General features: G+C 41.4%; 1 protein-coding gene across 1 annotated transcript in view; it reads left to right on the forward strand.

Annotated features, from left to right (window-relative positions):
• KLHL7 (kelch like family member 7) overlaps nucleotides 1-9,646 on the forward strand; it is a 48,290-nt gene extending 38,644 nt beyond the window's left edge. Inside the window, 4 exon segments of the mRNA XM_043969251.1 lie at nucleotides 273-513; nucleotides 2,268-2,469; nucleotides 7,483-7,580; nucleotides 9,243-9,646. Coding sequence (XP_043825186.1) covers nucleotides 273-513; nucleotides 2,268-2,469; nucleotides 7,483-7,580; nucleotides 9,243-9,526 — 825 coding nt within the window. The 3' untranslated portion in view covers nucleotides 9,527-9,646.
• Nucleotides 9,647-11,847: the final 2,201 nt, after the last annotated feature.

An 11,847-nucleotide genomic window follows, 5' to 3' on the forward strand; every position in this document is an offset into this window, starting at 1 on the left:
ACTTATTTGGGGCATTATTATAAACAGTTAATAGGAGGGAAGGTGACACATCTAAGATTCTTCATCAAATCTACTTCAGAGCTGGAAGCAGGGACCACCCAACCCTTGAATTAACAGCTATTCTCAAGAAATCATTGCAGTTTAAATCAGATGCTTAGGCTTGGGCAAGATATTACTTTGTTTTTCCATATGACATCATGTAGATGAATTTATAAACTTGCACACTGTTCACTGACCCTCATCAAACTGAATCTCATTCTCTCCTGTTATAGGACTATAGCTGGACAGACATCCGCTGCCCCTTTGAAAAGCGCAGAGATGCAGCTTGTGTCTTCTGGGACAATGTAGTGTACATTTTGGGAGGTTCTCAGCTCTTCCCTATAAAGCGGATGGACTGCTATAATGTCGTCAAGGACAGCTGGTACTCCAAACTAGGACCTCCAGCACCCCGAGATAGCCTAGCAGCCTGTGCTGCAGAAGGCAAAATTTATACATCTGGAGGCTCAGAAGTGGGTAAGAATTGGGAGTTTTGTTATACTTTTCTGATGTTTGGAATGCTTTCACAGGCATTTCTTATGTTTCTGAACAGAGGCTGTTACATTGTCTGTTACCGTTCAGAGCCAACTCCGTTCATAAAAGAGGTTGTTGTTAACCGCCCACTCTTAGAAAGGGCCCCAGCTTCTGGAGGCCATTGAAGGACCTGTGGTTCTTCTCAGAAGGCACTGATGACGCAGTCTAGAGATGCCATACTACATTTGCTGCCTTGGGGCTTTCAGCTTTAGGGGTCAGTTATAAGAGCCACCCCCCTAAGAATAACTTGGCATGAGCCAACCCCTTCAACATGAGGCTCTTCTTCCACTACCCTTGTAGCTTTGTTTTGTGTGGGAGAGTTTTAAACTATCTCTTGGTTGATCAGAAAAAACAGCCTTCTGCCTGTCCCACGATAATGGGTGCTTCCATGGTAGGCCTTATGTGGCCCATGTGGGGTGATGGCACAGAGCTGCCCTCTGTCTCACTCTTCTGCCACATCATCAGTTGGCTTCAGTTTCTTATTTCAACACCAGCTGTTCAGAAAATCTTCCGTGTCTTTTAGATTTCCCCCAAGAGTCAGTGAAATGATGCTACCAAATTACCAGTACATAAGAGAATGGAGAGCCCCAACAATCAGTACAGGGGGAAAACCCATCTGAGGTACCTAGAGCTAAGTCATCAGGCTACTTCTTGAAAAACTATCTGTTGATGCTTCTTCTGTCTAAGTGTTTTTGTGGCTGTTTTCCTCATTGAAGGCTTGGAGAATGGACTCTTTTTCTGGTCTTAATATCTGTAAACTCCAGAGGTAGGAAAGGAATTAGGATCCAACCGAATTCAGGCCCTTCAACAGATATTTGTGGAAGCACCTACTACATATCATTCACTGTGCTAAGCTGTGGGGAGACAAGACACCCTACTCTTAAGGAGGTGACATTCTCCTGGGCTAGTGGAGCCATCTTAGGGTTCAGAATTCTAAGGTAGCATAGAGAAAGGCATTGATCCATAGCAATAACATTGTCAAAAATGCATCCTGAGCTCCTACTAAAGGCGAAATTGCAAAGAGAAATGTGTGGGTCTTGCCCTCAGAGATGTACAATTCAAATGAAGAGCAGGAAAGAGGTAAACTGGCTCCTAATGCACAGTTTACACAAGTGGGACAGACCAATAATGACCTTGGTTATCGGCAAACACAGTCAGTCACCAAAGGGAGGACCAAGGGGAAATGTGGATAGCACACCCTTAAGGAGGGACCATTTGTTACGTGATAAAGAAGTCTGATAGCACTTGGAGTTCTATGGGATGGTTTTTTCCTTTTTTCTAATTTTTTTTAGATGTGGGTTTACCATCTGGGCTCAGTTGGACTGTTTTCCCTCCATTTGTACAAACATTGCTGGTTTAGGTAGCTTCCTTCATGGACCACTAGCTTGGAGGCATATTTCACTTTTCTTCTGAAGCTCAGCCACCCACGAAACAGTCTCTGTGACAGATTCTCCCTTCCACGTTTTTCTAACATCTGTATCACTAAAGCCAGCCGCTCTAAAAACAACATGCAACACAGGAACGATTTCATTCTCTTTATGCTGAAATCCATAACATTTTGGGGTGTAGGAATAAAGCTGATCTCCAAACCATACATTCTTCCCTCCTGTCACTAATGACCTGGGTTCAAATCTGAATTCACACATGATGGCGAAACTAAGTGAAACAAACACTGACAGGGCCTTTTTTTCCCAAAGGAAACTCTGCTTTATACTTGTTTGAATGCTATGACACCAGAACAGAAAGCTGGCACACAAAGCCGAGCATGCTGACTCAGCGATGCAGCCATGGGATGGTGGAAGCCAATGGCCTCATCTATGTGTGTGGTGGAAGCTTAGGGAACAATGTTTCTGGAAGAGTTTTGAATTCCTGTGAAGTCTATGATCCTGCCACAGAGACGTATGTACTGATCAAGAACTTTTCTCATTTAACAAGCATTTATGTTTTCTCTCTCCTACCATATTCCCCCACTGAAAAAACCCTCTAGCAAATGGACACCTTCCCTTGAGCAAAACCAATTCCCACATTGGCCACATTCAAAAATGGATGTTTTCTGCCTCTTGAGTCCATCCCCTCGGTCAGGAGAGGGAGGATGGGCTTCGTCATTGGCCCATTGACCTTGTGTTTGGTCATGCTGTTGGTCAGAATTCTCTTGTCTTTCAGAGTACTTTGTCCTCACCTATTGTTATAGCAGTAGATGTTGTTCATCTGATTCTGCTCACTTTGTTCTGCATCAGTTCATACAAATCTTCCCTGCTTTCTCTGACACCATTCCTTCGTCATTTCTTATGGCACAGTAGTACTCCATTACATTCAAACAGCATACTTTGTTATTCAAGTCCCCAACTGATGGCCACTCCCTTAGTTTCCCATTTTTTGCCACTATAGAAGCAAAATGCCACTATAAATATTTTCCAATATATGGACCCTTTTCTTCTTTCTTCATCTCTTAGCCTTAGCATAGCCCTAGTAGCAGTATCAAACCACATAGAAGTAGGCACCATCTAGTGACTTTATGAGCATGGATCCGAATTGCTTTCCAGGATGACTGACCAGCTCATAATTTCAGGGCACTAGTGTGCCTGTGTTCTCACAATCCCCCCAACAATTGTCATTTTACTTTTTTTTCATCATCTTTGTGCATGAGATGGTGCCTCAAAGTTGTTTTAATTTTCATTTTTCTGATTATTAGTAATTTGGAGCAGTTTTTCATGTGGCTATTGGTAGTTTAGATTTCTTCATTATTCATAGCTTTGGACTATTTCTCTATTGGGAAATGGTGCTTGTTCTTATAAATTTGAGTCTGTTCTTTATGTATCTTTGATATAAAATTTTTTTCAAAGAAACTTGATGCAAAGAATTTTTTTTCCTCAGTTACCTATTTGACAGTACATCCCTGGCATGGGGGACAGTTTAAACAAAGGTGCCAAGACCAAAAAATGGAATGTTATGCATAAAGAACATAAAAAAAGCGGTTTGGTTTGTCCATAGAGATAATGAATAAAATCCTTGAGTAATGAGGCTGAAAGGGGACACTGAAAACAGTTTGTGACGGGCTTTAAATGCCAAACTGAGGAGTCTGTTATGTATCCTAGCAGTAATAGGAAGTCAATCAATAAGCATTTATTAAGTGCTTACTTTGTAGCAGGCACTCTGCTAAACAGTGGTTATACAAACAAAGGGACAGCTAGGTGGAGCCATAGTGCATAGGACACTGGGCCTGGAGTCAAGAAGACTCATCTTTCCAAGTTCAAATCCAGCCTCAGGTACTAGCTGTGTGACCTTGAGCAAGTCACTTAACCCTTCTTTCCTCAGCTTCCTTATCTGTCGAACGAGCTAGAGAAGGAAATGCCCCCCCCCCACCGCCCTGCCCCAGTATATTTGCCCGGAAAACCCTAACTAGGGTCAAGAAGAGTTGAACGTGACTGAACAGTAACAACAAATACAAAGAAGGGCAAAAAAAAAAATGGCCCCTGCCCACAAGGAGTTTACAGCCCAATGTAGGAGACAATAACTGGGAAGGGCCTCCTGCAGAAGGTGGGATTTGAGCTGATTCTTAAGAAAAGCCAGCAGTCAGAGGTTGGGAAGGAGAGCATTCCAGGCATAAAAAGGCACAGAGTTGGAAGCTCCACAGCCAGACAGCCAGTGTTCATGGAGGGAAGTAAATGTCAGAAGACTGAAGAGGTAGGAAGGGGACAGGTTGTGATCCTGGAGGTAAAAGAGAGCTGCTAGAAATCACTGAGTGTGGGAATGGTGCAGTCCAGGGATGAGATAATGAAGACCTGGCAGCCGTGTGAGGAGAAAGAAGGGGACATGTATGAGCTATATTGTGAAGGTAGAAATGATAAGAACTGATAACAGACTGATTATGGGAATGAGTGAGACGAACTGAGGATAACACCTAAGATGTCAACCTGGATTGCTCGGAGGAGTTTGGCCCTCAACAGTTGTAGGGAAGTTGGGAAGATGATAGGGCTTCAGGGCGAAAATGAGTTTTCTTCTGAACATGTTGAGTTTGAAATCCCTCTGAGACATTCAATTTGAGTAGATGATGTAAGGTTGCAGTTTGAGAGAAATGCCAGAGCATGTCCATCTATGACAACCAATGAAAGAGCATGTCGTTGGGAGGGCCTCAGAGAAAAATAAACACACACACACACAGATACATATATAAAAATCTGGAAATCATCTGTATAAAGATGAAAAGCAAACATTGGTAATTGATGTTAGATAAGAGAAGGACCGGGAAATGACAGTCATAAGAAGCCAGAGAGCACAGACTTTTCAGAAGAGGGTGACTGGCAGTTTCAGATGCTGCAGCAAAGTCAAGAAGGATAAGAACTGAGAATAAGCCATTCAGTTTGTCAGTGAAGAAATTGCTGATTTGGGAAAGAGCAGTTAGGGTTTAATGGTGCAGTTAGACAAGAAATGAGTCGGAGAAGTGATATGCTCAGACCTGTGCTTTAGAAGCATTACCCAAACTTTAGGGAGATCGGGGGCAGCTAGGTGGCACAGTGGATAAAGCACTGGCCCTGGATTCAGGAGTACATGAGTTCAAATCCAGCCTCAGACACTTGACACTTACTAGCTGTGTGACCCTGGGCAAATCACTTAACCCCCATTGCCCCGCAAAAAAAAACAAAACAAAAAAACAAACTTTAGGGAGATCAATACCTCTCCTAGGCTAACATGCAGGATCAGCACCTTCACACTCAAGCCATCTTTCCTTCCACAATTTTAGTTTAAACCAAGCCACAGTTGTTCACTACTGAAGAAGAGAGCAATGAAGATCTGTATTCCTGGTGGTTTTGTTTTTATTTTATCTTTAAATAAGCTTTACGGATGCCTTTTGTTTTGGCATCAGTCATTTCTGGAAACTGTCCCCCTCCTCATGCTTAGAACGGAACCCTTTCTTATAACAAGGAAAACCAGTGAAGCAAAAAGCCGCCAGCTCAGTGAGCTCATCTAGCAGTTTTTACAGCGTCCTGCCACAGAGGTCCCTCGCCTTTCCAATAGGGGGAGGTCTTCTCTTTTCCAAGACCATTATTGGTTTTCGGATTATTCAGGGACTGTATAGCACTAAGAATTTTGGAAACCAACTGCATTTATTCAACGTAGAGAATATTTGAAACATATGGCACCTAAATACTGTTCTGCAATTTAAAAGCATGTGTGTTGAAATAGAATTCAATATTTTTTAAAGAGTACTTAACTACTATGAACACATTATCTGATCTAGTTATCCAAAGGAAAAACATCATCTGTGGACCGAATTTCACTTCTAAAATGCAATGCAAATATCCGAGTTACCTTTTTATGAAGATTTCTCTACCTGTTTTGACATATTCCTGAACAGTTTTTTCTTTTTCATTTTAATCCTAAACTAGGGAATTAAGCTAATTGGCTTCTATTTGTGAAATATAGAAATTCACAAACTGTCAGCTTCTGGGAGTCAGACTATCTGTAGACCAGAAAGGGGCCAGGTCTAAGCACTACATATGGTGTATCAAAGGAAGTATATTTGTGGCATTTACTGATCTTTGTGTCTACAGTGGAAACATATACATGTATATACACGTTTATGCATGCACTTATGCATACGTAGGTACACTTTGTATCATTTTTGTGAGGGGAAAGGCATGTAAATTGAATTTTTGTAGTTCAGCTCATTTCTGCCATGTGTAATATGGCCTCACCATTTAAAAACTCTTGTTCCAATGCTTCATTTTAGTGTGGAGGTGACCCAGAGTTCTAAAAGGGCACGGCCATGGAACCCAAGCTTTGGCAGATTGTACCCATCTGTAAAGGCTTTGTTGATGTAGGAGAGGCTCAGTACCAGGAGAGCCTCCGGGAGGTGACTTTTTATTTTTTGGCTGTCCCAACTCCCAGAGGACATTTCCTAGTATTCAGAGGGGCTGCTGTTCTATGCATTGGCAGAGGGACTTCGGACATTAATGTTATCAAAGATCCTAGAAATATACGGATGGAAGGAAATGTTTGGACAAGCAGTATGATACAGTACCCAAAGCCCTGGAAAAGGAGTCACAAGACTTGAATTCAAGTCCTGCTTATCCCACTGACTTACTTGGTGACATCAAGCAAGTTCTACCCTTCATTGAGACCTCATTTTCTTATCTAGAAAAGAAGAGGTTTGTACCAGATGGTCTCAAAGGTCTTGTCCTAGAGTCTTGCCTCTATCCCCTGCCTCAGTGAGCTCATAATTCTAGAACTTTGACAAGGTGCTCTCATTACAACATCCTGCAAAGTAGGTGTTGCAGTGATTCTCCCCATCTTACAGGCGAGGAAACTGAGGCTCAGAGAAGGGAAGTGAGCAGTTGGCCACTGTTAAGTCACTCATCTGATTTGTGTCTGAAGGTGGATTTCACTGAGGGTTTCTTATGACTCCATGGCCATTGCTAGGTGGTAATCGTTGGGAAAGGACTTTGAAAACTTCAAAAAGGGTTCTATCAGGTGAAAAGAATCTTCTGGCAAATCTTTTTCCTGAAGTCCTTTTATAATAATGAGTGATCACATCCTACTCTATTTACTTTGTGAACTTGTATTTTTGTTTATTTTGCGTGTTGTGTTTTCTTCAAGTAGATCTACATCTCTATGTGACTACAAGGTCAGTTATGCCCGACATAGGTCAGCATTTGTCAGCTATGATCTCTGCAGCCACCACAAAGCATGCTGGGAACAATGGGGACAGCAGAACCTCAAGCTCAGACCCAAAGATGATTTAGCATAGTTGTGTGTGTGTGCATGTGCACACACCATTACCAGCAACAAGTAATTAATGAACTTCTGTAGATAACTGCTTGAAAAGAACTGCCCCTTTTCTCATAGACAAGAGCCAAAGTCCTTTTTTCTTCCTCCGACCCACTCAGAAGTCTGTTTCTTTTCTTTCCTCAGGTGGACTGAGCTGTGTCCGATGATTGAAGCCAGGAAGAATCATGGACTGGTGTTTGTAAAAGACAAGATATTTGCTGTGGGCGGCCAAAATGGCTTAGGTATCTGACTTGGCCATTCCTCACTGGTGCTCAGGAATAGCAGTTGTGCCCGCGTTCCTCCCTCATTTCAGATTACTAAAGAGTATTTCTAATCTAAAAACATGAAGCTTGTGTTACAATCTTTCACAGAGTGTAGATATAATTAATAGATCCTTGTGTGACACAAAGCAGGTTTTCCAAATGAAAACTTGGATAAAATATTTTCATTGCAAAGGCTCAATGAATCTGAGCCAAACCTACAATGCCCCAGGTAGGAGAATCATCAAAGAGAGGCTGCTTGCAAAACAGAATGACCCTACTTTATAGTGAATGAGGAAAGAGGTCCCAAGAAACTTGGGCAGGAATTAATGCTGAGAGAAAGGGACTGTAATGGACTAAGGTGTGTGGTGATGCCCGGCTTGCATGTACCTTGTGTCCAACAAGCATGGGTTCCTATTTTGTAGGTCACACCTGCTTTGGGCCTGTTTTCTTCCCCCTCTCAGAATGCTCCCCATGGAGGGCAGGGGCACTGCACTTCTGAAGGTGATCCTTTTACATCAGTTTCTCCTGGGAAGAAAAAGTAGAATAGCCTCAGGAATGCACCAATGATTCTGTGATGTCACTGATGCCGTCAGGCACCTTCTCTAGTGATGCAGCTCGCGGCCATACGAGCCTTCCAGTTTTGTGCAGCTCTCATTCATGCTTTCCTATGAATTCACTGTAGATGGTCCACACCATGTGTCAGCAGCCTTTCTTCTTTTCTTCTGCCATTTCGAGGGTAGCAGTGGAACATCTCCACTGTCCATAGGTTGGACAATGTGTATAGCTCTGAGCTACCACTCCCCCGCCCCTCCCCCATGCCATCCTGTAGCCAGCCCGTCATCTCTCTGATCACATGTTTTGCCCACCGTTATACACCACACTGGAGTAACAGTGTACAATAGCTAATATAATTAATACAGTTAAGGTACTGAGCAATAAGTATTGTTTCTCCTGCTTATCTTGATCTCATAAGACAGGCCACCATTTTTTAACTGAAGGTTTAAACATTAATTTTTCCTGAGCATGTTCTAGCTGTATTTAAAAATTTTGTTGAAATCCTATGGACAAATTCTAAATGTGAACAAACTCAAAAACAAACTCAAAAGTGAAAGAAATAATATTCAAATAAGTTTAAAACTACATTTAAACATCAACACAAATATGTTGAGATAGAAAGTAAATGTGTTATTTTTAATTATCACAGTAGGAAGGAAGAACCTGGATAAGTGAATCAATAGATCATCGGGAAACTTTATTTTGGCCACTAACTTTAACCTGTTTGCCAAACTTGACTGAAGAGGCAGTTCCACGCCCCCACCCCTTCCTTCTCTTGGCTGCTGTTTTATTGACCAGTAGAATGTTTGAAAAGGTCAGGAGGAAGATAAAAGAAATCAGGAGTTGGATAATAATAAAATTCCACTGATTATTTTCCTTCATCCATATATCTGATTCGGCACAACAGGCCACCTGTCTCTTCATTTAAAAATGCACTAGCACATATTTATATGATTCTAACCCAAGAAAAGTTATACAAATTGAAATGTCTTTATAAGTTTGTTCAGTATTTGAGGCCTTAGAAGAAATTTATAAAATTGGAATTATTCATTCTGAGCAGTGATTTCTTGTTTCTGTCTTTCAAAGGTGGTCTGGACAATGTGGAATATTATGATATTAAGCTGAATGAATGGAAGATGGTGTCACCAATGCCATGGAAGGGTGTAACAGTGAAATGTGCCGCAGTTGGCGCTATAGTTTATGTCTTGGCTGGTTTCCAGGGTGTGGGTCGTTTAGGACACATCCTTGAATATAATACTGAAACAGACAAGTGGGTGGCCAACTCAAAAGTCCGGGCTTTTCCAGTAACAAGCTGTTTAATTTGTGTTGTTGACACCTGCGGAGCAAATGAAGAAACCCTTGAAACATGAAGTGTTCCCACGGACAAGCTATTTTCTGAGGCTCTGAAAACAATGACTCCCTGTGCTTCCTTCTGACATTTTTGTTACATTTTTTAAAAACTAAGATTTGTAATTGAAGTAAAATCCCTATAAAATGCTTGTTTTATGTGGGTTTTCTTCCTTCACAATCTAGCAAGAATAAACTTACAAAATTGTAAGTATTCTATGAAAATATAAGTTGCTGACCAAGTGTGTTTGTCCTTGCAGCTTTTCAAGTCCAGATGTGATCACAGTGCTGTGCAGTTCGATGGCTAGGAAAATGCAGATAACTCAGCTCTCAGTGAAGGCCCTGTGCTGCCTGGTGTAATTTACCATTTCTGCTAAGATCATAGCAGCAGTTGAGTCAAGGCCAAGCTGCTTTGCTGGAATACTTGGTCTTTACTTATACTTGGATGTTAGTTCAGATATTTTAAGGAAATGCTGTTTGTTCATTTGTCAGTACCAAATGTATTCTAGCCTAACAGCTGGCAAGTACATTTAGTTCAGATTTAAGTACGGTGCATGCACGCGAGCGCACACATCTCAAATAGAAATCCAAATGATATCTGTCCAACTCTTTACTAAGTGGATACAGAATCAGTTTACTCTTTTGTGTATGTTATCATGCTATGATGTAAACTCAAGATTTGAAGCTTAGGCCCTTTGCTTTATCACTAAAATACCTACTGTGGCACTCGTAGATTAAGAGAAGCTTCTGCCATTCCATCTCTACTTTCAGTAAAATATTCCATTAAGCACCAGGATAAGGCTGTTTGAAACACATTTCTAGATTGCCTGGGATAACATGAATAATTGTACTATGTGCATCAGTCGTTAAGCTTTGCACTTCATTAAACCGTTATTGATCCCTTATTCAGGGACAGGGTTCACCTAAGATGTGCTCTACCCAGGATTCTCTGAAACTGTTTGTAAAATGTCAGCTTTCAAGACTTAATGTCTTTACCACATTTCTGCTTTCACGACTTGATGTCTTTTCCATATCTGCCACTACAAGGCCAATCAGATCTTTAGGAATCATTTCCATGAAGTTCTTCCCAGTACCAATTAGCTACTTATATTCTGCTTTTAGGGAGTCACATAAGCAATCAGTCATCAGTAGTCATATCTGATATAATTAATATCCTTAGTTAACTTAAGGTAGACTGGCCTCAATTTTGCCTTTTCTAGGTTATAAAGATTGTGTTCAATTAGTATGTGTTTCTTAAGTTTGCAAAATATGTTTGTATATTAATTTTCATCGAATTCAATCAGGTTGATACTATTCTAAATTCCTAATTCCAGAAATTTTTTAAAAAGACAAAGAACAGTAATAGTCAATGAGCATTTCCATACTTTATAATATTTCACTGTACATTCTTAAAATCTGTTCCTTCAACAGGCTATCCGTTTGCCATATTGGATTTGTACCAATATAATCCTATTAATTCAGTGCAGTGATCCAGTAGATACCTACTTTTTTAACATACTTGTTTTTTAAAAATCCACTTGGCTAAAATGCACTCAATCTAGTTCATTGTTAAGGTTTTATTTATTTATAATGAGTAGGGGTCGCACAAAGTAGAATTTATTTCTCCCTTTTTTTTTTTTTTGCTTCGCAGTCACAGGTATGGTCCATTCACTCCGTTCAGTCTACATTCAGCCTTGGAATCCTTCCAAGAAATTGTTCATGACAAAAATAACTTCTCTAACCCAGCCAGGCTTCAAGACCAGTGCTTTGGCAGGTATCAATCAAATCCCTTTTTTTGAAGCCCTTATTTTTTTCAGGAAACACTTGCCACTTCACCATTAGATATTCTGATAATTATACCTTGGGTTGTCATGGTCACGTAAACATGAAAGTGTCGCGTGCTTTGAAAATTATCAACCCCCCCTCCCCCCAATAAGACGAGGTTCACTAACATACTTGTCATGAACCCAACTTGAAACCACTTAGTGAAATACATTTGGGCCCTAAAACATAGTTCCTATAAGAAGTAAAAAAATAAAGTTTGTTCATGGTTAGGAATGACTCAGGGTCTTGAAATATGCCCTTAAAATCAAAGTGAGTTGTCGAATCGGTTAGAATACATACATGTCGGGTTTGTCTTCGGGATCTGGGCCTCGGGCTTTGTAGCAGCAGAACTTCTGGCCCGGGGGAGGGGGGGGGCCGGACCCGGCGGACCGGGCGGGTCAGCGCGGCGGGGGGGGGGGGGGGGGCGAACCCCAGGCCGCCTCATCGGCCAGTTCCATCTAGGGCGGCCTTTGACTTCCCGCAAAGCTGCTCCTCGCGGCCACGCGTGTGAGGGGGATGG

Source organism: Dromiciops gliroides, chromosome 5 (assembly GCF_019393635.1).
Source record: "Dromiciops gliroides isolate mDroGli1 chromosome 5, mDroGli1.pri, whole genome shotgun sequence".
NCBI lineage: Eukaryota > Metazoa > Chordata > Mammalia > Microbiotheria > Microbiotheriidae > Dromiciops > Dromiciops gliroides.